At 42.6% G+C, this 27,335-nt stretch overlaps 1 protein-coding gene and 1 long non-coding RNA gene across 3 annotated transcripts in view; one reads left to right on the top strand and one right to left on the bottom strand.

The window, feature by feature from the left end:
- Positions 1–27,335, top strand: part of LOC127476813 (uncharacterized) — a 121,212-nt gene that overhangs the window by 85,693 nt on the left and 8,184 nt on the right. The gene's annotated exons all lie outside the window — the stretch shown is intronic.
- ANTXRL (ANTXR like) overlaps positions 10,450–27,335 on the bottom strand; it is a 52,357-nt gene continuing 35,471 nt past the window's right edge. For both annotated transcript variants that reach the window (XM_051800128.1, XM_051800129.1), the window contains exons 17-18: positions 26,548–26,628; positions 10,450–10,814 (exon numbers count right to left, since the gene is read on the bottom strand). In XM_051800128.1, coding sequence (XP_051656088.1) covers positions 10,584–10,814; positions 26,548–26,628 — 312 coding nt within the window. In that variant the 3' untranslated portion in view covers positions 10,450–10,583. The remainder of the gene's footprint in view (positions 10,815–26,547; positions 26,629–27,335) is intronic.

Here is a 27,335-nt window from a genome sequence, read left to right as displayed (position 1 = left end):
TGTAAGAAAAAACGGGATCGCAAGTCAGAGCTTGTTTGCCTGGAAAATTTTATTTGGCAGATTTCAGGTTTGACCTGTGTCTCTTTGATAGTGATACAGCAAGCGGGTCACAGCTCAGTGAGTGTGCCTGTATGAACTCCAGTCTGGAAAACAGCACAGGCTCATGCACACTGCTGCATCACCAGCTTGGCTCTGCATGGCGGCTGCAGGAGGCAGGGGTATGGCCAAGCAAGGAGTAGCTCTGAGGAAGGTGAAGGAGAGAGCCTGGAAAGAGGCATGAATTAAGCTGGAGAGGGAGTGGTTTTGTCAGAGGCCTAGGAGTGCCAGAAGGAGGAAAGGTGACAGCTCCAAGGCACGTCCCAGGCTTCCTTCATGGATCAGCCTGCAGTGTAAACACAGAGCACAGAGCAGTGGGATTGCCAGGTTACAGTTACTTAGCTGTGGTTCTGCTACTGAATGGTCCAGGAACATTGAATCCTTCCCGATCCAAGAATTGAATCTTAGCTGCAGCCTTTAGCTGTCTGACCATTTTTAATTGCAGAGAGGTGGTTTGGTACAAGATGCGTAACAATAGCTGCTGTTGGCTTCAGAGACAGTCATCTTCTCCAATGCCAGACATCAGTGAAAGGACCATATTGCTGCAAAAACTGTATGATGTCTGGGGGGTTGCTCTTGTTAGGTCTGATTATGGTCCTGTGAGTTTCTGAGAATCTCAGCAGAGACTTGAGCAATTCCTATACAGGCAGCAAAAGTACCCCTTTGCTTCCCAAGTCAATGGTAACTGGGAAACAAATGAAAACTCTTATCCCAGAAGAGTTTCACAATTCCCATTTCCAGTTCCCATTTCTATCAGAAGATGGTTCTCTCTCCTGAGTGTGTGCCTGTGTCTGTCTTGGGGAAGCAGTTCGATCACATAGATATGCATCTGCATACACTCCCTTCTAAGATTACTGGCAGCACTGTGGACAAAAGCATCCTGATCTACCAGGGTAAGTATGGATTTTCCCCCTGCTCAGTAACTGCGCAAGTTCCAGCCATGCATGTGGACTTTGCAACAGCTCAGAAAGTGAGACGGTCCAGAGAGCACAGATGAACAGAGGGCACCAGGACAGCACTTACACTTTGTGGGCTGTAGAAGAGGCTGTTGCTGGAAGTGTAACTGCCAGTTTATGCAAGATTTCCACAGCAAAACCAGCTTGAAACAGGTTTTTTTGTTATTGTTTTAAAGCAATGCCTGTTTCCCAGTCTGTTCTGGCTGATTTCCCACTCTGCTCTGGCGAAGTCCAAGTGGGCTGCTCCACTGTGGGACACAGACTGCTGAGTCCTGCCCTACAGCCGTCCCCACCACCATGGCTGCTGCCTCCCTCCTTTGCCCCAGACCAGCACTGCCCTTAACAGAGCCTGAGTGCTGCCAGGATGCCACCCCAAATGGCCCCTCTGGGGTGGGGCCATATGCCATAACGTCCCAGCACCTGTGTGCAGTGGCTTCCCTTCCAGAAGTGACAGCCATGCCAAGTAGCATCTTCTAGCAGCATCTTTGTGGGTCTCACAGCATCCATGCTGCAAAAGGCTCTGTCAGCCCTCACTGGACAAACCCTACAATAACAATTCCAAAGGCTTCGGGGGTGACATCTGACCTCAGCCTGCTGCTTGAGCACCAACAGACTTGCAGAGACAAGAGCTTTCTCACAGCTCATCCCCTGCGTGCAGCTCTCCCGAAGCTGGTTAGGAAAGGGGCTGCTGGGGCCAGATGCTGGCAGAGAGACATCATGCACTTTGCTTGGCTGCAAACGCATCGACAGGCTATTTTTATGCTTATTTCCTGCTCTTGAGTTGGGGCTGCTCCTGAACTACCAAAAATACTGGAATGCCAGACATGAGTCATGTGGATGGCCAGCAATAAGAGCTTCTCCAGCCTCTTCTCTCTGCCCCAGGCAGAGCTGCAAAGGTATCCAGAGAGAAAAGCTGGCAGCTGCTAAGTGTGAGAGGAGCCACCACAGCTACAATTGCTGAAACTGCTTGGCCTGGAGTCCAGAGCTGTAATGCTCAAAGAGCCAGAGCTGGGATCTGTCCTTACAGCAAGGGAAACTGAGGCACAAAATGGAGGGCAGAGAAACAGCCATAACCTGATTTGCCTGCACTAGCCTCACAGGAGGGAAGAAAAGGCTTGGTGCTGGCTGTGCCATCCCACAAATATAACTGTGCAGAGTTGGTGAATGCAGAGGTGCTCCATCAACCCCTCAGAGCCCCTCTTGGCACCAGCAGACTGCAATTCAGACCCACAGGAAGCAGACAACTGCCACCTGTGCGTGACTCCGGAAAAGGAGAACAACATGATTCATGAGGAATGCAAAAAACATATCCTCCGGATAAACTTCCAGGAGACCATGGCAGAGACGCTGCCTGAGGCCACCTGGGAAGCATCCTGCCTGCTCTTCCCAGGACTGTGCTGGGTCCAGCTGGCCTGGGTTAGAGGCAGACCTGCTCCTTTGCTCCTGCATATGGCTGGGAGGGAAATGAGCTATTTCATACTTTGACTTGTGACTCACTTCAGCAATGCAAACCATTAGTATTGGCAAAAATAGACCGAGAGCTGGAGAACTCCAGAGCCTGCAGAGAGTTACAGTTTCTCCCCGCCCACTTTTTTCCCTAGAGAAGGATAAGTACTTCAAGGCATGAGTAGTCCCTGGCCACACCCACTAGCTTGGGCAGAGACAAACCCCAGCAGGATCTCTATGACTGTCCTGGTAGATGGGCTGTCACTCATGGTGTCTCAGAGAGAGGCTGTATGCATTCCTGGAGCAGGAGACTCCTGGTGAACTATGGTAAACCAAAGTCTACTGTCATCATGATGATGGCTTGCAAGGCTTATTAACTACCTTCTGAAGGCACCTATGTCTGTGGAGGACATTTTGGCATTTCCCAGCTGGAACCAACAGCCTCACTGATGTGTTGGAATCCCTGTATCACTGAGGATCCCAACATACGTTACACAGAAATCCATTAAAAAATAGGAGGAAAAAACCCCAAAGCTGAACCAGGACCAACCCCTACCTCTAGGCACATTCACTGCTAGCTAAGCTATTCCTGATGCATAAGAAAAGAGAGGCACAAAGCATCAACAGTTGTGTTTTTGAAGGGAATGAGCTGCCACATATGCCTGCCATATTTTCTCCTTGGCTTTGGTTGGCCAAATATGACTTTGATGATGAAGGGGAATCTTGGGGCTCTTGCTTCTAGCTCAAAACATCTTGCTATGTACTGAAAAATGGAGACTAGAAAACATTAGAGGGCACTTAGTATTTTACCCTAACAATGCACGAGGCACGATCAGTAAAGAAAGAGTTGCTGTATGTAGTAACCTGTGGCAAACACATGGGTGTTTATTACATGTGGCTATGTCTTGACAGCTATGTTCCTGTGTTCTCTGGGAAAACTCGTGCTCTAAATCCATATGCCTCTGCCATCAGAGAAAAGTGTATACATCCAATGTGAGGTGTTCTGGGTCATGGGACCTAGGACATTTCTGCACGGCCCCTATTTCTATCACAAAAAACAGACGGTCTGTGCCCCAGAATCAGGAAGATGCATGGACACCAGCATGGACAAAGGGCAACTCAGCTACTACATGGCAATGATAGGCTGGTGTGAGGAGAGCTCACTTCAGTGAGTGGACTCCGTGGCTGAGACACAGATGGACTTATCTAAGGACCTTCAGCGAAGTATTTACCCATGCAATCCTGCATCTCTGGAAGCTTAAAAGAAAACATTTCTCAATCTATGTTGCAGGGAAAATCTTCCAGGAGGAAGCCTTTCTTTCAGGGAACTTGTTCATCTCATTAATAGTCTCACAGTTTTCCTGTGCTGCAGTCAGAAATCAGAGTAATACCTGGCTAGGAAACTCCAGTGCAACCTCCCTTGCAGTGAAAAGGAGGGTCCTCAATGTGCAGGGAGAGGGGGAATTTGTTGCAGAAACAGATGAAACTTCAGATGAGTCCTATTCCAAAGGCTGATCTTCACAGAGTAAAGATCAGACAACTTCCATCATGGGCAACATGCTCTGCCTGTGGTTTCTTAAGGAATGGGAGGATAGGGGGAAAGAACATTTTTTCAGTTCCTGGCTCAGGTTGCTGAAGCCAATAAAATTCTCGTTGCTGACTTCCATGCAGCCAAATAGGGTACTTTGGCATATGTGAACATGTAAATATCACTCCTGAGACTGTGAAGTACATTTGATGAAAGATTCTAAATCAGCACTAGAAGCTATTTATAGACAAGTCTATAACCAAAGACCTGGATCTGCACATTCCAGTCTCTGGGAAAGTTCAGGTCAAATCTGAATTTTGTTGTCTCAGACATGCATAAACCTAACCAGCCACAGCTGCAGCCAGTGTTGGGTTTTTGTTAATGCAGAATAAAAGTGCCCAGAGCTTTGGCTCCAGGACTGCTTTTGTTTATCTGATCTCTTCCAAGAGCCTGAGCCTGCTTTTTGAGTAAGAAGCAGAGGGAAGAACAAAAAAGAGCAAAGGCCACAAAACCATACTGGATGACTATTGTCTTGCCAGCTTGAGCAGAGTGAGAGCAAGCTGGGCTTTTTGTCAGAACCCCTGACTTCATGAGGGAGTAGCATGGCTCCGGGCCAAGGATTTTGGTTCCCATTAATAGCACAGCCAGTTGGAGCTGCCAAGAGGGAAGGGGATGCTTGGCTCAGCCACCACGCAGGTCCCACCTGCTTTGCCACGATGAGTTCATGTGGCTACCAGACCCCCAAAAATCCGTGTTCACTGCTTTTTGCAGAAGAAGCTCACATGTGCTCAGGGAATTGCGTGCGTGCAAGGACAAGCTTCCTTTCCCTTGCACACAGGGCTGTGGCTGGCATGCTCGGCAGATTGAGTGCATAGCAGAGCTCAGCAGCTTTGCAGCAGCCTTGATTACCCATAATTGCAGCCTGCCTACTGGGGTTGGAGATTTTTGTGGCCTACCTCCTTGACCTTCTTGCCTGTCTGATGTTTCCATCAGTGCCCCCTCCCCATCCTCCATGGGGCTTGAACAGATACAGAGGAAGGAGTAGAAGCAGGGAGAGAAAAAAAACACAGTCAAGGACAGTGAGGGAGAAGGGGTCTTATGATCCAGTCCTGTGTCCTTCTGAGAGGACTCCTGAAAATCAGTAGTTTGATCTGAAGCCCGGTGCCCTCAGTGTTTTCAGAAGTGTAGGTTTTGCCATGGAATTTCTCTTTGTTAAAATCTTGAGCTCTAGCATCTTGCATGGCTTTTACTTTGTTTCTATGTGTTGGCTGACCTCAAGATATCAGCAATGAGTTCAGACCCTGCCCCATGTCTAAATGAATGTTGAGCCCAGACTCCAGCCCAATTTACTCAGCATGTCTACCGTTTCAAAAAAACAGTGGTTTACCTTTGAATTAGGCAAAGATTGGAATTCTCAGGCCAGAAACATGAAACTGAGGCACAGAACATACCCTTGTCTCTAGTTAAATAATGAATCAGTAGCAAGTTGGGAATGGGAATTCTGACTGCCCAACTTCACATTCTTCTCCTGACTGATGGTTGAGCTGATTAGAAAGTCAGTACAGACAAGCTACCCACATCTTCATTCGCAAAGCCTAGCCATGACAGACAAGCTTATCACCTCTTAAAATAACCCTGCAATGAAATTCTCTGTAGTGTTTAACCAGTAAGCACTTTTATTGTTGATTTTGAATTCATTAAGACTACATTATGTTGGATTATAAGACTTTGGCTACATCTCCCACATTTTCATGCAGGCATTACATTTGCAAGGTTTTCTCAGAAAAATGGAGCACATGCCTAAAATGCATAAAGGTTATATGATTATAACATGGAAGCAGCATGTCAGTTACAGAACTTTGTAGCACGTGTACCAGTAACAAACCCATACCCCCATGTAAAGCTTCTTTGTCCCTCAAAAATCCAACTGCTCCCTCTGGCCCTCATCTCCATGCCCCAGCTGTGTATCAGCCACATCCCCACTGTTTTGAAAACACACATCTTTCTAAACAAAAACAAAACAAACAAACAAACAATTGAGTACAGTATATTTTCCCCCCTTAAAAACTAAAACATTTCTCCTTCACTACTCCCCCTTTTTCCTCCTAAATGAAAAATCTATCATAATCTACACTGTTATATGTTAGGAATCTCTATTGCATTATTCAAAAGTATATCAGTAACAAAATTCTAAACAAACTAGGATGACCCAAAAATTCCCCTTACCCCAAAACTACAGAGAACTGAAAATGCTATACTGCATTATCACACTTGCATGCGTGTATCCTGAGCCACCTCTATTTATTCACCTTGAGCCCCTTTTAATAAATAACTGTCCAGCAGTAACATCCAGAAGTGTGCTGTCTCCTCCAAATTAAACTCTATATTTACAGAAGTAGGGCTGTTTTCTCAGTGAAATGTTTCTTTAAAAAAACAAACAACAACACAACAAAACAAAGTAATAACAATAAAAACAGCATACAATTAAAGAGAGAAAGCATATTACTGATCATGTTGTCTAAAGACCAACAGGAGTGAAAAGCATTAGGAGCACCAGGTGCACATGCATTTGAACTGGTACAGTTCATGAAATAATGTCATTCATTGTTATGCTCACTCTTTCAGATGAGGAGCTGATTCTTTTCCTTTCTTTTTTTTCTTTTTTACATTTAGGACCGTCTGCTCTGCAGGTTACTCTCACAGATGGCAACACATGCACTGAGGTTGAAAGATGGCCATAAATATGCTTTGATCAATGTGGTTCTGTATCATCTTTAAACACACAGGGTTTCCCTCCCTGCTGCTTTGCACCTTGTGTCATTTCACATCTGTGCTAAGTGTGAGCCAAAGATCCCCTGAATCCACATTGTTCTCTTGGATTTGGGGAAACATTAGATACTCGCTTTTTGCAAGCGTCAAATCATGGATTTCCAAACTACTGGAAAATACAAGGGAATCATCCACCACGAGAACATTTCTTAGCAATGTAAGTACTGTAATCACAACTGACATACAAGAATACCAAAACAAACATTGCAACATGGAGCCAGTTAGAGGGATTTTGCTCCTTCATTTATTTTGCGACAGTTCTCAGCTGATAGACAGCAGTATTCCTGCCTTGATTTCAGTTGGCCTATTTTGATTTATACCAGGTAAAGATCAAGATCAACAGACAGTAAAATAGCAACCAGTTTCTCCTACTGCATTGTTACAATGCCTGAGGTCACTGCAAACAGCTACATTTCTACACAACCAAAAGGCTTTTCTGTAGCCACTGCAGCACATTCATTTCCCCCACCTTTGCAAAGGCAATTCAGTTTGTGTTCACTTTCTCTTCTTCCTGCTTTACCAGCAAACTAAACCTGCAGGGCTCCCGTCACAGAAGCTGCAGCCAAAACTTAAGTTACACACCAAATGCTTAGTTTTCTACATATTCATGCAGGGAACTCCATTTATGCTGAATCTAATTTTCAAATCCATGGTGCTTCCTGCTTTATCACATCTGATCACCTGGAAGCCCAAGCTGTTCCTATTCTTGCTGCACTTGCAAGTTACGCAGCAATCGTTAGTATCTGTTATCTCTGCAAGACTATGATCCCAGCAAAACAAAAAAGAATATTCCCCTCAACTGCAAACAACAGGCATGTTGGACATGTGACTGTGAGAAGCTCTCTCTTAGCCAACACCTCCACTGTTACTGGTAGTGAGTCAAATTTTACCAACATTAACATCAATGCAAATCTGCAACAACTCTGCTCAACCTTTCCAAGATCTGTAGGGGTGCACGACAATACAAAGTCTGGCTCATGGCCTTTTTCATTAGCTAAACTCTTGACCCATCAGTTCACTGATTTAATCTCATCGCTGCCTGCTGATAAAGAGACTTGGTGTCTACAGAACAGTGGTCTTCTGTGGTCTTCCCACAAGCAGCTAGAACTCTAATGCCATGTTTTGTTCTGGCACAAGAATCAGTTTTATTGCCCTCTGCTATTTCAATTCCTGATTAAATTTGTTGGGTAATTTTTCTTCTACAACCAATATAAGAAGCTGCTGGGTTCAGCTGTGCATACACATTATTACAAATAGTCTTAGACTGAGCAAGGTTATTTCCCAAAGGCTTCCGTATAACCAACATAAAGTCAGTCAATGATCTCTGCTTGTAAAGCACCTTCCCCCACATTCAGGTTCCTACCCTCTCCCTGCAGTCATCCAGTTCCTTTCACTGGTGTCAGAAGCAGAGCTTCACCAGAACTGCAGTGGAAAACTGGATCTGTTTTAGTTTCACCTTTCACCGGAAAGAAACAGAGATAAGCGATGTCTTTGTATCACATTGGCTGCAAAAGGTCTTTATATTCATAGCAGTGCCACTCTCGAGCAATTTTTGTAAAGGAAGAGAAACCCAACAAAAACCTACACAGTTCCCACACACAAACACAGACACACGCACACACATACACACACTCTTTTTTCTCTTCCAAACAGAAATCCATTCTTAGGAACCAAAATATGCAGACTTATTCAAGTGTCTAAAAAGAATGAGGATAGGGTTGAGTGCATCCCAATTCTCCTTTATGATCACAATGAAGTCACAGGTCAGCAAAGCACTTGAGCATAAGGAAGTTTCTCTTGACCTGCAGGACATTTTAAAACATGCAGAAGTGCTTTGCTGGCTCAGGCCTAAATTAGGAACAGCTCCAGGGGCAGCTAGCACCCACGACTGTAATTCCACTACCTGCACCAATACACATGAGGTAAGAGCATAACTCAAGAGAGCAGAGCAGTGCAAGAGGAGAAAGAGGCTCTGTGGTTCTTCTGAGTTTACATCTGACAGCCTCAGTTGCATACACACGGCATGTCACAGTGATTAGCATAGACTGATGAGAGCTTGGTGTGATGTTCTGCAAGTGGGACTTCCACTGGAAAGACTAAGCCTGATTTCTGTTTGTACCAGTACAACTTTATATGCCTATAGCACCTGCATGAAAAGGTCATAAATCTGGACCAATTCCATGATACAGTTAGTGTTTTATCTTAGACTTATGTGCCAATAACTACTGTGATGTGCTACACACCCACACACAGATGGAGAAATAGATATATGCTGTGTTATAATGCAACATATCATTAATTCTACAACTATCCTAATTAACACAGCCAGTGCCAAAGCGAACCAGCACAGGGATTTGCAGTTACCCTCTCCAATACAATATGATAGGTAGTAGTGGAGAAAAAGCAAGCTCAGGTGTTATTTTGATTCACTAGGGAATGCTCTGGGCACAGCCCACTCAGGTATTGCTCAGTGAACACTAATCATGGGCTGACCCACAGTCCCGCGTCATAAATTCCCACCTCTGTGTGGGTGCTCACATCTCTTTCTGATGACACCCAGAATTGAGGTCATGGATGAACAGCCACAATGTTTGGGAAATCCTCTAGCCAAACATATGAAACAGGGATAAAAGCTCAAACTCACACTTCACATCATGCCTCTCAACCACAGGTAGACTGCAAGGTTACATATTATTGGGACCTGGGCTGTCTAAAGAAAGAGCTGCTTATAGAGGAATTTATGTTTGAATCACAAAAGGATCTAGTTCTGCTTGGCAGTAAGATCAAAAGAAAATTTATCTAATTAAATAACAACAGAATCAGTCCCTCAGTGCTACTGATGTAAGTAACACACGCTGTTTGCATATTACAGCATCTATGCTCAAATTGAATGTATGTTTGCTCCATGTTGGACTATATTTTCTGTAAATGAAAACTAAACACCTAGCCAAAATGCTTTTCTCAAAATTCCTCTGAACTTTGGACAAATATGAACTGAAGTCTTGTCCAACGTTTGGATTTTTAGACACAGTAGCTGGCCTTCAGTGGTTATCCTATGCAACCAAGTCTAAACATATGCTGAGATGGTAGGCTCAAAACTGATTTTTCCAGGTGAAAAAAATGTATTTCGCTTATATGCTAGATTACTGAGCTAGATTATTGGCACATAGTCTCATTTTACCTCATTATTTATATAGGCTTCTTATAACTTTCATAGAAATTCCACCTGCAGAACCAAAGGCAGAAAGTTATCTTTGCAATTATTGATCCATACTAACATCTGGATGCAGTACTGTTAGGGAAAAGAAAGCAAATTCCTCAATGAGCTATGTTTAACCAACCTGCAGGTGGCAGCTATCAAAACCACTGATGCACGTATACTGGCTAAAGTTATTAATGAATGATCTGACATACCAAGTCAGACAAATGTCGTATCAAAATAGATTTTCAAATGTATACATACAAAAGCTCTACTGTATCTAGATGATCATTTTTATTTGTTTCTATATCCCATAGCTCTGAATCTATCCACTGAATGTTTACTCAGCACGTGTGGTATAAATATAGTCATATACTAAAATTGACACTTAGCTATTTTTCTTTTTTTTTCCCTTCTTTTTTTGCTGACCAGCAACAAATTCTGATATCTTTAACTGTAAACCAATACTCAATAAATATGCTGTGTTCAGCAAAGAGACATGTTGTGTCGATCAGGGTTTTGCTGCCCTCTAAGCCATAGGCTGCGGGGGTGGGCGTGAAGGAGGAGGTCCAGGAGGGGCTCGGGATGGAGGTGGTCCAGGAGGTGGCTGCCTGGAAGGGGGTTGCAGAGACACAGGAGAAGAAGAAATCCTTGGAGCATTGTTGAGGGGAATATTGTCACGTCGTGGCAGCTTCGGTGGCGGGCTGTAAGGGGCAGAGGTTCCATCCGATTTCACACGAGTGAAGTTTATGCATCTTCCCTAGAGGTAAAGAAAAATTCGTTATTTGTAAAAAGAAGATATTTTGACTCATCAGCAGATACTCAAAGGGACTATAAGCAGAGGGGCCAGGCTGCACTTCATCCAGTATTATTCACTGGGTCCTAGGCATGACATTTAAACCATGCTGTACTAAAGCTCAGCACTAGAAACCAATGCTTTCCTTGAATTTCAGAGTTCCTGCCTACAGGGAACAGCCCAGGACTGGCTTAAACCAAAAGGGACCACAGCATGACTTGGCTCACATGTGCTCTCTGCTCCGCTACTAAAGCTATGAAGAACATGCCCAAAGTGACAGCTCCACCAAAGTCATGCTTGCCTTAGTGGGATCCCTGACTGACAAAGCTGTGCTTGAAAAAAACTCATACAGGATTATACCAGAGGAACAACATTAGCAGAGACATAATCTGTAGCTTTCATTTTCAGAGTGATCCAAGCCTGGTTGGTATCCATGCTTTGAACATTACACTGGGATAGTACATCTGTTTTCTGTGCTCCAATGTAGATGTGGCTTCCCTCAGAAACACCAACAAGGTGTGGGATTTGCACAGAGAGCTCTCTAATGAATGTGTTTTCAGAATGGATGTGGGATGCAGGACCTGCAGATTGAAATTTTAAAACAGGAGTAGCTTGGGTTTGAAAAAAATGCAAGCACTGGGGATGTCCTAGTCAACTAGAGGCTAAATGCAAATATTTCAGGGTTTCCTTTAGCCAAAATAAAACTTTGCATAGGTTCCCACTAACCAAGCTCCAGACAGGAAGAGAGACAGACAGACCCCAAAGACCACCTAGCCTTTCCTGTGGGGAGCAGCCAGAGGCTCCTGAGTAATTCAAAACCTACATGGCAACCTCAATCAGACACCTCAGGTAGGTTGCACGCTAGAATCCACAAACTAAATTCAGCTAAAGGTTATGCCAACATCCCCCAAGCAGATTCAGGAGAAGGACTCCAAACATAGAAAACTTATCTCAAAGCTAAGCAGCTGTAGATCACAATTCCCCCCAGCTACCGATGGCTGTGATAACAGGAATACAAGAACCCACACCAGTGACAAATTGCTCTTGGCTCAGTGCTGTCTGGCATGACAAAACTCTGAAGGTGTTTAGGGAATAGGCTGAGTTTCTGTGGCAAACCCACAAATCACAATTTCCCCAGGAAACCAGGCAAAAACCATCACAGCAGCACCACAACTATCCGTTCTTTAAGTGACTTCCAATGCCTGCACCTTTATTCATGAAAACTATTTCTTTAAAAAGAAGGGAATCACTCAAGTCTATGGCTTCTCTGAAGGAAGGCAAGCAGCATTTCAATAGAAGCTTGTGTAAGCTCCAGAGAGCTCAGAAAATGACTCAACAAATGTACTAACACCCAAAGGGTACCACCCTACCACTTAGTTGGACTGAATGGCTCGGGGATTCAAGAGCTCAGCTGCCAACATGAGTTGTTTGAATGGGCATGTTGTTGCTTGCATATGAGACATACTCAGTAGTTCTCTGTCCCAGCTTTCAGCATCACAATTCACCACTACACTTAAACAACAGCATCATGAGTAGAATAAAATTGCCTTTCCAAAAATCCAGGCTTGTTACAGCAGACTTTGGTCATGAACTAGGCAATACTATACTGGGGCCAGAGTCTTTTCACGGAGGCAAATGACAAAAGCCAAGGTCTTGGTTACTTCTGCAACAAAGATAAACTACTGGATCAAAAAAATCCAAGTCAATGCTTTGCTCCACTCCATCACAGAACTCAAGTTCTCACCAGCATTGCAGTAAGCAGCCCTTCTTCTTAGCTATTTGTCTCCTGCTGTGCTTAACTCTATTCAGAGCACATTTGGAAATTCAGCACTATTTACTGACATGAAATGAATGTTACATATATATTTAACAGTTGTACATCAGATTCATTAAAGGAAACTCAGCCTTGTTATTTATAAACTTATGAATTTAGAACAGCTAAAGAATCAGGACAAAAGTAAAAAAAAAGAAAAAAAAGGTCAGAGGTACTCATATGAGATGCACCATATGGGGAAGGAAAAAATTTAGGACAGAACAATCTCCCTCACAGTAAATGCAAAGCTGAAACCCAACACCAGTGCTTTTGCCTACAAGCCTTTCCTGCTTCTCTGTTGTGTCTCTCTCCCAAACATCAATTCCAAATATATTCATAGTCTATAATCAAAGGGGATCCCATAAATCTGTTTGCATTACTTTCACTTCAGTTAAAGTGATAGGCGACGTCAAACTGCTGCCAGTTTCTGCCACACTCACTGATTTGTCAGACAGATGGGTAATTTAAAGGCCATGCGCTGCATTGTGTCAGGAAAAATACGGTTGGGTTGGGGGAGTCTGACAGATAGAGGCTTGGAAGATCGATGTATGTATTGTGACACTTCCTCACAAAAGATTATCGGTGTTAGCCTACAATCTCATATATCAAAGACTTCTGGTGAATACTGGAGCAAATCCTCCTGAGCACTTCAAGCAGCCATTGATAAAATGAGGCTGAACTCTTAGCCAGCGTTAGGATTAACAGCTGAAAGGGAAAGGGAAGAACAAATGATATTAAATCATAAGTGATAGTTTGGACTTATCAAGTGTATTTCATCAAAGGATTTCTAGGTTGAAGAAGCCCTCCACATATCACAGTTTCCTAATAACAGAGGGCCACTGCTATTCTACCTAACACGTGCATCCCTCTGGGGTTAGTTTATAAAAAGATCCATGATGTTTCTCAAATAAACATGCTAACCACAGGATTTTTAATATTTTCTGTTTGAAAGAATTAAGTCATTTCCTCTCCGAAGGCATATAAAGGCTTTTAAACCCTGGAGAACAAGGACAGAAATGAAGTATCCTGCACACTTATCTCTGCTCTTCCTGCACAGAGTATTAACAGGGATTAAGAGCCATCCCAGTTTAGTAGTGGAAATAGTATATTTTTTCCAGAAGCATGGTATACACTTAGTGTGTCAGGGAAGGTGTCAGAGTTGCAAGGTACAGCAGTACCAGGATGATCTCAGGCACAACAGCTGTCGGTAGCCGCTGTATTGTTTTCCAGGAGGCAGATGATCCGTGTAAATCCAGTTCTGTCTGGTTTCGGCCCCGCTCCCGATGCAGCATCGCTCAGATGGTGCGACCCACACCGCGTACTGTCATTCAAGCTCCAACTGAAGGTCAGCAATGTGCCATATGGAGTTACGCCCTTACTTCAGCTCACATCTGCACAGTCTTCCTAATGCACAATTATTTTGCCTTCCCATATGTCCATCCACTTGTTAGGCTCTTGTTATGCTGCTTGCCAAATTGGCTTTTCAAAAAGTACAAATACTGAAGCAGCAGGATCTGCCCTTGTCCCAACTTCAGCTTTCATCCCAGTGTAACAATCACATGTGCAATTCAGGCACTTTGTACTTCTAGGCAATGCCTCCTCGACCACCTAGGATGTGTTTTTGTGTGTGGTTTAAGGGGGGGGGGGAAAGGAAGGGAGGAACCTCTTGAAAGCCACTGCATCATGTTGCTGGGCTACTTCCATCATAGTGCTCAGTACATCATTCCCCAGCACTCATTTCTCCAAAATATCTAGCTACTACTCAGCAAGTTTTCAGTGGAAAGAATTCCGGAAATTCAAAGTCTCTTCACCCATTATACTAAGAGCACTTCAGCAAAAAGCATTTAAAAAATCCAGGTCCATCTAGCAGTAGCTGCCCTTTTCTCTCTTCATCTTAATACACGCATTGGTTTTTAACAAAAATCCAGTTTCATCTGTGCGCATACCAGAGTGTTTGTACACATAAAAGTATGCCTGTTTCTTATTTTTAGCTACATTAGTTGACTTAATAAAAGATATTCTTCCTGTTACAAATCTTGAGTTTCCATTCCCTCTTGGTTTTGCTTATAGAGTCTCATTGCTGCAATTCTGAATTACAGAGGTGACTGAAAAAGAGTTGGCTTCACTTAGTTTACTGAATTTTCTTGGTCTTTGACCTTGTAAGAATATGATACTTGCCTTTACATTTTAGAATGGATTAAAATAAAATAATTCCTTTAAAATTTGAGCATAGCCATGCAATACACTAGACCACCAAATAAAAAAAAGTAGCTCCCAGTAAGAAAGTATTAAAGTTTTTATTATTTTTTAATAAAAGTATTATTTAGGATGCTGAAATATAAAATGAACATAATTTCCTTAGGCTCAACTGAATAATCACCTCTCTCTCTCTCTCCAATTTTGTTTATGGATGTCACTGGGATGACTCTGCCAGCTTGCTGTGGACATGGTTTGTCAGCATGTAGCTTCACTTCCTAAATATCTATTGATAGTTCAGTGTAAAAATGTAGCTCTAAAACTCAAAAGAATAGATTCAGGCTTTTATGCTACCTATAAAATCACAGGAGTGAGCATCTACAAGTGAAGCATCAGCTAAGTGAAGGTTGTGATCCACACATCCAGAAAACCATGGGATATATACCTTTAAGATCAGTGATAATGAAAAAATTGGATCTTGGAAAAATTAGGGATTACCCTGTCCTCTAATCAAGAACAGAAGTCTTCTAGCAGAAACACCTACACAGAATATCCTAAACAAGCCACTATGGGAAACTCATTTAGCAAATTTATTTAAAGAGGTAGATTATGAATACAATAATTGTACACAGAAAGAGCAGAACTGAGGTGGTACAGAGCTTTCACTATTCGAGTTCCCTGGGCAAGTGTCAGGATTAGCAGCTGGCTCCTCAGGAGCCAGGATCTATGTGCATCAGCCTTTGCCAAAAGCTTCCTCACACTGCACTGCTTCACGCTGACTGTGCGCTCAACATGTCACGGCTCATTAAAACCTTCATGGATTTCCTGGGAATTGCACTGATTACCCTGAAGCACACAGGCTAGAAATTAGTGAGCTGCTGAAACAGTTTGTCACGTAAAACCTAAGGCTGCCTGGTTTTCAGGCATATACAAGTAACTTTTACTAACTCCTACTTTTACATTTGGGACACAGATATGGTTTTTATATTGGAAAATAAAGTACTGGAAGTGTCAGAGATTCCCATATCACCAATTTGGTGACTGACCATGGTTCCAGGTCAATAAATATGTAATTTATCATTATTTTCTAATTATATTACTTAATGATTAAGTTCTAATTATCAATAGCAATTATACTGTGGTTATTGCATTAATCATTAACAATTAATTTATTAAATTATAATTAATGTTTATATGTAGGCATTTTAAGTTATTAGGTTTCAAATCAAAACATTAAATATCATCAAGTTAAAATATTTTTTTGCATGATAACCTGACTCATTTACATATCTTCCAGTTTAATAAGTCCTCTCTTGTAAAGAACAATTTTCTGGGAATCTATTTGGTAGTTCCACAGTGTTGCCTATAATTATGGTAATCCAAAATAATGAAAAGATAAGAGAAAATGGGGTTGACTGAAGAGAGGAGGATTTTAAAAGTAAGGTCCAGTAAAGTGACAGTGTCCAACAATGAGAATGTAATTATTTCCTTTCATGTTGCTTTCAAAAAGGAAAATCAGTTCAGCCCATTCTTGATCCAGTGTATTAGCTGGTCTTTTTATAAGTAAACTCATATCCCTTCTGCTTCCTCCTTCCATGACTGAGTTATTGGAGGGGAAGGAAATCACTGCACTGTGGATTGTGAATCACTCATACTATAAAGTGAGGACCCTATAATGGCCTTAGGCACATCAGATTAATTCAAATCAAAAATTAAAAAATGATGAATGCAAATGAACAAGGATGATCCAAGCAGTAGCAGAAGACTGTTTACAGCACAACACGAGTGAGGTAGTGCTGCTAAGAGGTGTAACCTACTGGGCTCACTGAACATGCTTCACACAGCAAAATGAATTAGATTCAGCTTTAAGATGTGGGAGGTAACACAACTTTAAACAGGACACACGTCCCGATGCTGGAAGGGGCAGTGATATTTAAAAGCAGATGAGGCACGTGTGTATCCTTCACAGAGTCTACAAAAACCCTCTTATAAGCAAATCTATGCTTTTTCTCTTACTTTTCAGCTACCAAACTAAACCACCCACAAATCCTGGCTCACTGGTGCAGCACCATGGAGACACAGCATAGAAAGTTAATCCCTGCTTCAGAAACTCTGACTCCCAAGTCCCAAACAATAAGATAGCTGCACATGGACCAGGAACTGATCCCACTGTGACAGTGAGACACAGATAAGGAATGTCTTGGGCTACTGACACACTCAGAAAAAAACCTATTGTCTTAGCCAGGGTATGGCCAGCATTGCTGCCCAGAAAGCCCAGGGAAGATGCCTGAGCACCTCTCATAGAGGCAAAGAGGCACCAGCCTTGATTTGTAAAGGAGCTGGGAGAAGAAATCCTTCAGAAGCCCAGTATGCCCTCAGACACTCTGGTTGTGGGAGCCAAATAGCTGAGAAAATAGGATTTATGGGGTGAGGAAGGGAGGAGGGAGCACAGGAGCTCCTCTTTTGACATAAAATGTGTGATAATCCCATCTAGAGGATCCCCTAGAGACCATGGGAGGTATGTTGCCAGGGCAAACTCACAAACAGATCCATGGCATGCACTGCACATAACAGCAGCAATAAAAGTGATCTTTCGGTTCACTTGCTGGTCAATGGAAAAGTCAACAACAACCAAAAGTCTTCATTTTTCAGGCAAAACAAGTATGTCAAAATAAATTTAATTCAGGAAACACATTCATTTCAAAATAACTTTGAGTTTTGGACAGAAAAGGTGTTTCAAAACAGAAATTGAAAATACTGAAACTTATTCAATGGGTATTTTTTCCACTTCAGCTAATTCTACTAACATGAAAAAACATTTACAGCTTTTAGTCAAAACAAAGACAGTCTTATGGAAAGCAGCGTTCAAATCTACTAGGGAACTAAAATAGGAACTGTTTTGCAGTAAGATTAATAGCTGCAGTATCCCAGGCTACTGTAGCTTCTTTAATCAGAATACCAGGAGTTGAATACAATCAAGTACTGATAGTTTCCCAAGAGACACGCATCTGCAGACACTAGTCCCCAGTTCACAGTCCCAACTGTGCACAGCACCGCTTGAAAGGAATGGGTCTTCTGGGCGCAGCCTATTCAGTTAGATTTAACACCAGTGCAGAAATAAACTGAAGAGAAGGGGGCTGCTGCCAATTTACCACTGGAGAAACCAGCCAGTAATGAGGCATCTGAGGGAGGAATAACTCAGCCAGGGAAATTGGCCTTTTAAGCTAGGACCAGGACCCTTCAGCAAAATAAACTTTGTGCTGAACACATCCCTACCATCCAGCTCTCACATGCCTGATTCCACTTTTTCAGCTTAGGCACATAAGAAAATCGACATGGAGAACCCATCCCAGTCTTGAAGACAGGGCTATTCCAATAATATGCATCACACTCCATTCAGCAGGGAACTGCATATTGTTTCCAGCCTTGCCTCGGCAAGGAAATGCAGCAATGGGCTACAAACACCTCCTGAAAGAATGGCCAGAGTCACAAGATATCTTGCAGGAATGCACAAAACATCACATGTCTTGGACCTTGCTGAGGCTGTGGCTGAAGTAATGCACAGTGCAGACTCATAACAAAGCCTGTTGATTCTGAGCCTTAAAAAAGCTTAAGTGACAAAGGGAACAGAAAAGAAAAATGCTGGGCATAATCAAAGTTAAGGTCTATTAGATATACTTTATATTCAGTACCAATCTCAAAGTACAGTCACACCAGACCAAATCCTACCCAAACCTCAGAGAAATACCTCAACTTAAACCCGCACTCACAACGTGTGATTTACTGCCTTCCTCTTTTCTGACAGCTTTTATGGAGGAGGATCCCAGAGTGGAGGAAGTGAGGAGAGCCACTGTCAGGTCATGTCATTTACTCAAGGTTATGCAGGGGAAAAAATGGTATTTACGAGTTCAGGACTCGTGATTCACATCCCTTGTTTTAACCACAGCACCACACATTTCTACACTTGAATGCTGACCAGACTAGAATGTGGTTCAAGAAAAAAACAGCCGTGGTTGGTTTGCAAAAGATTTTCCTCCTTCCTTTGACGTTTTCAGGGAAAAGGACATTGCATTTGTCCATCTTCTAGAATGGGGAGGGCTTTGGAGCATAGCAACAAAATCAACAAACATTTGCTGGGTGCAACAGGCTCAGCCTTGAGGTATTGGTGGCTTGCTGGCAGCAGCAAATTAGGCCACAAAGGACTGTAACTGGTCTTGCTCAAACTGTAATTAAGTGTCATCATGCTTTCCAGGGTGAATTATTTGACTGTCTCTCAGGAGCAAGCTGGGATTACAGTGTGCACAGGGGAAGAGCACAATGCTCTTTACCTACCTAGGGTACAGGATAATGATAGAGACTCAGAGATTTCTGGTGAAAATGGTTATTATTTTTCCTTGCCTCAGACAAAAATGTAAGGCCCTGGCCCACCACGCAGGCTGCCTCTTTGTCTAGAGTCTGGAAACAGATACAAGTATCCCCAGTAGTTCTCTGGGTAACTGGCCCTTAAATGGCTCTGCTGCTACCCAAAGCACATAGATGGTAAATCTGCAGTTCACAACCTCCTCTGTGCTTATCTCACAAAGATTTTCTTCTCCTGGGATGGGACTCACACAGTTCATTATCAATGCTGGCATACTGGTAAAGCAAAGAAAACCTCTCCTCCCCCAAAAAACTCCTTTGTTAAGATGGATGGCAGATCGCCTTGGGACACAACTACCTTATTCTGCTGCAGAAACCTCCAGTGTTGCTGCAAAAAGCTCTAAGTGTTTGCAGTCCTGTTGTTCCAGGAACAATTCCTATCCAAGACTAAAACTGGCATATAAAACTGGAACATTCAAAGCAAGACTAAGTTAAGATTAAGACCTAACATACATAGATCTAAGCCCTTCAGGTTGTCTAGTATCTTTGTGTTACTTGTACAGACTGTGATTTGAGGGTTTTTTTGGTACCATGACATGAATCACAATAGTTTACACATAAGAACAGAGACATCTGAAACTACAGCTCCTCTGTAGAAAGTAATAAAGCAATACCTTTTGATTTTCAGTTATCATTCTGAACAATAACTTTGGTATGAATATTAGTATGAATACACCATCTTACACACTATTTTTTATTTCTGAAGCTTATGAAGAGCTCAAAGTGCTGTTAGGAACATGGTCTGGCCCTCCTAGGATTTATTCTTCCTCTCACTTATCACTGTGGAACTACAGTAGAACAGAAGCAAAGTAACTTACGTAAGCTACAGCCAATGTCTTAACCACAAGGCCAATCCTTCTTCATCCTGTTGTGCACTAAATAACACCAGCCCTGGGACTTGCACCCATCCTTCACAAGAAGGATGTTACCGAACATGCCTCTGTTTCCCAAAGACATGGACAGACTACTAGTTTAACCTGGCAGCAGACAGGCAGATTTCACCTCCATAACCTATTTGTGAATTCCTCTTCCACAACAGAAATAACATGATCCTGGCACAAGTGAGAGGTAATGCAGTATGTGGGCTTCTTGCAGGACAGGAAATTCATTAGTCACTGATTACATGTTTCCAGCTGCAGTGCTCAGCACATCCTGGGAACTGTGCATTAGGACATTGGTCCCACACGAGAGAGCGAGAGCTTTTTTCCCTCCATGCCATCTCTGCTACAGCAGGAACGAACCTTACAGATACTGGTGTCCTTTGTAAAAAGAAAAAAGAAAGTAGTATAATGGGAGCTACATTTTCATGGAAAGTGACAAAGTGAGATCACCTACTGCAGCAGGCAATGTCCCCATCTCTTTAATTTTTCAGCAGCTTAAAGATAATTGGCTCCAGAAAGGTTAAGCAAAGGGAGAAAAGCCCCAGTAACAGTCTGAAGGAGCTGTGTGTTGCTTCTCCAGCACCCTGTGTAGCTCTGCCAATTATTACTTGGGCAATTACAACACATCTCCAAGCAAGAGGCAGGGAAGCCTATTAAAAGCCATTACTGGGTCTTGAAGAGAAGTAATTAGAATGAGCTCCACATAGCACTGGTACGTGGGCAGCTACCATGGAGTGACAGGCAGTTGCTGCCATCACTGTGGGTTGCATTCAAACTGCTGACCACCTGTAGGCAGCAGCTATAAAGTAATTACTAGTCATTAATAATCCATAAGCTTGGTGTCCCATCATTCATCTAAGGAGTTCCAACTGCCTGGCAGAACACTACACCTCACAGCTGTAAGGAAAGTAAATACATGTGTTCTCATTATTATTTTGCTGTTGGGAAAACCACAGCACACAGATGTCATGGTCAGCATTACAAGGAATCACGCAAAATTTTAGGGTAATCACACCTTCTGGGCTTTAACAAATCTATCAGATTAAGAGTGATCACTCTGAAAGGGATGCACAGAATAAGGAACCCAAATATTCTTCATTTCAAAGGCTGCTGTTTAAAATTCCAACTGTTATGCCTTGCTTAAAGTCACACAGTAACTTAATGGTGAAAACTTGAAAGAAGTTTCTAAAATGGTTTCTAAAATGACCAGCAGTTCCTAATTTGTGACATTTTTGGCTGCACAGCAATCTTATTATCTTCAGTTTTATGGAACAGAAAAAGGAAAAAAAGCTTTCAGAGTTTTGTACAATCAGCCGGCTTCTAGTCCCCTTCCCCAGGGAAGGGCTTTACATGTGCAAAACCACAGGGTAGTACTGCTAAAGCATTGCTTTTTATTAAGTGAAGTCTCATCAATATACAAGGGTGATGATGATAGCAAAATCTAGTCTACACTCTCACTCTCTGTTTGAGTAACAAAATTTGCAGTGACAATAATGAGATCACTTTCTAAGTCTTTAAAGTAAAAGAGGAATTCTGTCTGAGGAGAAAAATGTTGGGTTTTAGTCAAGGTTTCTGGTAAACTGAGCCTCTAAGAATTTCCTGTGTCAGTATGTGTTGAGAGGCAAAATGGAATGGATTTGCTGAAAGCAGCTACTAAACAGACCATTTAAAAGAAGCACCTCACCTTCCTCTCTGCATATACTGGGGGTTTCAATGTTTACTTGCTGGCATTGGTAACAGCCCCACTTTTGATCCATTAGGCCAAGGGGAAGAGCCTGAAACTTATATTTTATAGAGACTACTGACATCCTGCCCTACCAGCTACTGTGGTTTCTATGAAATAATTCAAGATAACCAGACATTAGTATTTCCCAAACTCCAATCTTCATAGCAGGCCCCTGCAAGCTCAGAAGGACAGTAACATAGTGATGGGAAAGTCCTTAATGAAGTCAGAGTACCTTGAGCAACACACAGGTCATCAGGCCATACGGCCAGTCTGACATATTGCCTGTTGATGGATGAGCAGTCTCCATACTTTAGAGCTTTCTTGGGCCAAAAGAGTGACTGTTGGTCCTCTAAAACCTAGATTTATTGGGGGAGGAAGGGACAAATAGCAGCCTAGCTCCAAGGGGTCCATCACTGCAGCAGTGGCACAAATGCCTGTGAAGGCTTCACCTTTGTATATTCCTTCAAGGCAGAAAGCCCAGCAACCCACCGCAGAGCCACTAGCCCTTTTCCGTCTCTTCACTCCTCTGCTGATGCTGTCTGAGAGCTCAGCAAAAATCCATCCCACAAATAACAGCCTAGCTGCTAATGATGGGGTAGAGCTAAGTGTGTTTATCCATTGCTGTCCCATCCTGATGCAACAGAAACTCCTGCTAGAGTTGACCTGAGGAAGCCAAGTGAGGAGGATCCTGTGACCCTTTACTGAGATTCTTGCCAAACTAATAACAAATTTCAGTGGTGGTGGCATGATATGATCTTGAATGAGGACCAAGAGGAGGAGGTGTCTGTAGAGCCAAGCCAAACACTGTGGGCACAGCTCCCAGGAGAAGAGGCAGAGCTTGTGCTTAGCTGGTTTTCTTTAAACAAAAAAAAGCTCCTGTGACTTTCACAGCCAGTCTTATCAACGTCATCCTGCCTAATATTGATGAGTCATCCATCCTGAGATCCTTTTCTGGGTAAATCTGTGGCAGGCATGAGCCAGGGCAGGGAAGCTCTTGGAGCCTCAGCCAGCTCTGCAGCAAGGCACCCAGAGCATGATGCTACCAGCAGCTCAGTTCCTGCAGCACGAGAGGAACAGGGTAAGGAGGCTGGTGACAAGCCCATTGCTCCCAGAGAGCAGGACTGCATGGCACCACTTGGTCTCAACCAAGGGGAGGGGCACAGAAACAACAACTAAGAGAGAAAACAAGAAGAGGAAGAAAACACAGAAGGAAATGGAAGGGAATGTCTAGGGCAGGAGTCGAAGTAAGGCACAGGTAAGGAAAAGAGCAGGTGGTTTGGGAATAGCAAGAGGACCACGACGAAGGAAGAAGCACAGATGGATGGAGAGCAGACCTGGCCACCCAGAACAAAGGACAACAGAAATCCCTTAGAGCAGTCAGTCCTGTATTCGTACACATGCTTCAGCTTGTATTTCCTCTGCAAGGCTCTCACATACACTCTGGAATGGATTTCATCATATATATATATATATATATATATATATATATAAACAGTGACATTTTTAACTTTGCTTCATTGTGGGAGTGGGGAAGAAGTCATAATTTAAAAACCTGGGGTAGCAATACTGCCTTTGCTGTGTGGTTTGTAGATCCAAAGAGAAGAGGTCTGTGTTGTAGGGGAAGATGTTGAACAGCTGTGAAAAAGTGTAGCAGAATTTTGCTTCTCTGTGACAAAGCCAGATACATTGGTAAATATACAAAACCCAACAAAACTATTACAGAAAGTTTTTCTACAAATATTTTTCAGATTTTTTTGGGGGGGAATAAAAGTTCTCAAACCACAGTATTCATTTTCAAATGGTAAGAGAAATTACACTTTTCAAAATATTTTTAAAGATTTTTTTAATGTCAAAACCAAAAACAAGTTGTCATCTTCCCCCTGTCCCAGAAGCCTTATGAAAAATATTTTTCTCCCTGTACTGTGGATGCTCTCTTCTCCATAATTAGTATTTTCATTATGCAGAAAAAAGTGGTTTGCTATAATTTCATCCAGTGTCTGCAAGAAGGAAACATATGCCCAACTGAAGCAGTAAAAATGGAAAATGAAAACTTTATTTTTTCAGTGGAGGTAAACTGTGAAAAAAGTTTGGAAAATGTAACTACAGTGAATCTTGTTACCGTGGGAAACAATCTATATCTCTGGTAACTAGAAATATAAAGGTAATTCTTTGACTCATTCTGGGAACTTCAGAGGTAGGAATTTTACAAGTTATGAATCCAAATGTCACTCCCAAAACAGAGTTAAATTGTGTTTCTTCTGCTTTCTAAGTTTTACTGAACAACCAAGACAGCTATGAAATGACTGTAAAATACAACAAAAAAGGCACACTTGAAAAACACAAAGAACTCTTTCCCCTGCCTCCTACCTGCCCCAATCCCTCAAAAACCCACAAATCTAAGCAATACCTTACTCCAGGATCACCACACAGCCTCTGGATGTCACAGTCTGGAAGAACACCATGCGCTAAGGCATGTTAGGCTGAACTTTCGTGTCTGCCCAATACTACACTAAATCCATTGACTGCTGTCAGCACAGTTGTACAGGAGTGACCTTGTCTCCTTCTAGGGTGAGTCAAGCAGAGCTGTGGGCTTGTTCCTGGGGCTGCCAGGCTCCTCCATCTCTGCACAGCCAGAGTTCCAAGATCTCCGTGTTGCTGCTCACTCACAGCGCTGGCCTGATCTTCCCATTCTTCAGCCACAAAGTGTGTGCACATGTGTTTACTCACAGGCACTTAATGTGTACATACAGGTATATTTATACATATATCCCCACCAAAAACCTAACTTACAAGGAGTCAATTCTCTACTGAGAGACTGTTAATAGAAGAGTTACTCAAACAATAAATAATAGCCTTGCTCCTTTCTACACTAATTTTCTCCATGAAATGCAGGCCTGTGATTTTTTTTTTTAACAGCAGAAGGACATCATTTTCTTGTTTCACTTTCAATATTCTTCAGCCTTAGTTAATTTCACAGGCCAGGGAACAGAGATGATTTTATGATTCCACTGAATCTGGATCAATAGGATTCTTTCCACCCTATTTCCCAGATGTACATTTGATTTTTCTAATGTTCTCCCCAATAAAATAATCCTACAGCTCACTCTGTTTTACATTGCCTCTTTTCAGCCCCTTGCTCTCCTCGCAGCAGAGCTGAAAGGCAAGGAACTGAGGATCCCTGTTCAGAGTCAGCCCCCTGCATGTTTCTTGACCATGCAGGCTAACAGAGGCTCTGTTGTGCTCTGCATTGATAGAAATGTCCCAGCCAAGGGAGTGAAAGGCAGAGGATAGATTCATATTATACAATGTTAGCTATCAAAATACAGCTGGACCTAAAGAGCCTATTCAGAACCTCTAGATCGTGCTTTAAAAGTAAATAAGGTGTCTCAAACAGCTGCCTTAAAAATGCAGCTTAGTGAAACAGTTAAGACCATTTTACAAAGTAGCATAAGAAGCTGGGTTTGTTCTATTAGTTTCCTTAAAAGCCAAAAAAAAATGCAAGAGATTAAACTTTAAATACTGAAGTGGCATATTTGGTTAATAACTAGACAAACGCCATAATAGGATTTTGTTAAAAGCCAGAAACATGCAAATTATTTGCCCTAGATGATGCAAATTAGGGCTAGTTTTAAATTTTGTTAGGTGTGAAAGTGACACAGGCAAACAGGCCCAGCATTAGGGCCTCTCTACCACTCCTACCCCAGAAAAACACTTTACGGCCCCTATTGCCACAACTCTGTAACTCCTTCCCCTGAGAGCAAAGGTGATGAAATGTATGGAGTCTGGCCACAGGGAAGAGAAAGATGCTGCCATCTCTGCTTAGTCCTCATGTTTCAAAGTGCCATCACAGAAATCCAAACCAGCACTCAATTCTTAGGGAACTGTCCCCTCAGAATAACAAAATAGAGACAACCATAATGGTGCCAGGCTCTCATGAGGAAACTGAGAGCTCTGAACTAAGCTGTTGCCAGTGACCAGGCACAGTACATAGACATCTTTGTGGTTCTGAAAGGCACAAACTCCCTGTTTCCTCCCATGAGGAATCTACTCCTGACCTATTTTTGGCCAATAGACTTCATCAAGGCAGGAGATACTCTCTGCCTATACATAGGATATGATTGCAAAATGTATCTGCACAGAATTCAACAGCAATTTTGTTCTCCATTAGCCTATTTGTTTTTTCATTACCTGCACAGTTCATGATTTCTCTCATTAATCACTAAACTCCATTATTAAAGCCGAGAAACATTTTTATGAAGTTGAGTAGAAAACATAATTACTGTTGTAGAACAACCACTGCATATTAAATTTAAAACAAGCAGAACCCACGAGCAAAGAACCTGTCTTTTGACTTCAACATATTTGTCCTGGAAAAAAAAAAAGGCAAAGAATTTATATGACTGAAACAGTTCTCATATACTATTGTGACCAGCCAGCTCCTTCTTCATTCTTCTCAAGTTATCACAGTGGAGACATTGCTGTTGACCTTTTGGGACAATACTTTTAAACAGATGCCACAGCAAACATTTTAGCTTGTTTTGAAATATCTGTTTCTTGTCAAAAAAAAAAAAAAAAAAAGATGGGCTGGTTGGGAGGGAACAGCATTGCTGCTGCTAACAGAGGAGTGACATGTGACATGCCAGTGCATTTGTGACACCTTACCTTATCCCCTGGCTGTGGTCGCATAAGAGAGACTTGATCATAGCCCCGTCGAACCAAAGCCCACAGTGCGTCAAGTTTGCCCTGGAATACAAAACCAACAAGATATGACCAAGAAATTTGGTGAAAATAGCATGAGATGAAACTACAGGTGAGTTAACACAGCTTTCCTGTATTAAACTGTCTGCACACGCAGTGGTCCTGTGCCCTCGCCCTCTGTACACTGCTTATCTGGACAACCAGAAGGACCTCTATGGGGTAACACATACCCAATATGCAGTGGGTCAAATTCTGTCTGCTCAAAACTCACTGAGGATGACAGAAGTTTAATGTGAGCAACTCCCTCAGGAGAGACTATCAGACAGGTGTTACATTAAGGTATTAATGTTACTTGAGGTGTTACAAAAGGCAAAACAAAACTACTGTACTTATGGGAAGAGAGCTGGAACACTGATAAACAGCCACAAAGCTTTAAAATTCACAGATACTTTCCTGACAATAAATTCAAGCACTGTTTAATTCATCTGTGACTATGGTGGGGAGGGGGGAACTCATCCCACAGAGTACTGTTTTGGGACATGGCCACAGATTTCTGGGATGAGCATGGTATGCTGCTCCCTCAGCCATGTCAGCCCTCCAGTTTTCTTCTCTGCAAGCAGAGATAACAGCTATTCCCTGCCTCAAGGGTTGTGTGAGGACACATACATTAAAAGACATCGAAACACTAGATACTATAATTACATGGGGAAAAATGGGGATGAAAGTGTGGAGAGACTGAGTGACTTGCCCAA

The sequence above is a fragment of the Manacus candei genome, unplaced genomic scaffold, assembly GCF_025592945.1.
Source record: "Manacus candei isolate 608988 ecotype Guabito, Panama unplaced genomic scaffold, ASM2559294v1 h1tg000050l, whole genome shotgun sequence".
Classification (NCBI taxonomy): domain Eukaryota; kingdom Metazoa; phylum Chordata; class Aves; order Passeriformes; family Pipridae; genus Manacus; species Manacus candei.
This window is presented reverse-complemented; position numbering and strand designations above follow the sequence as displayed.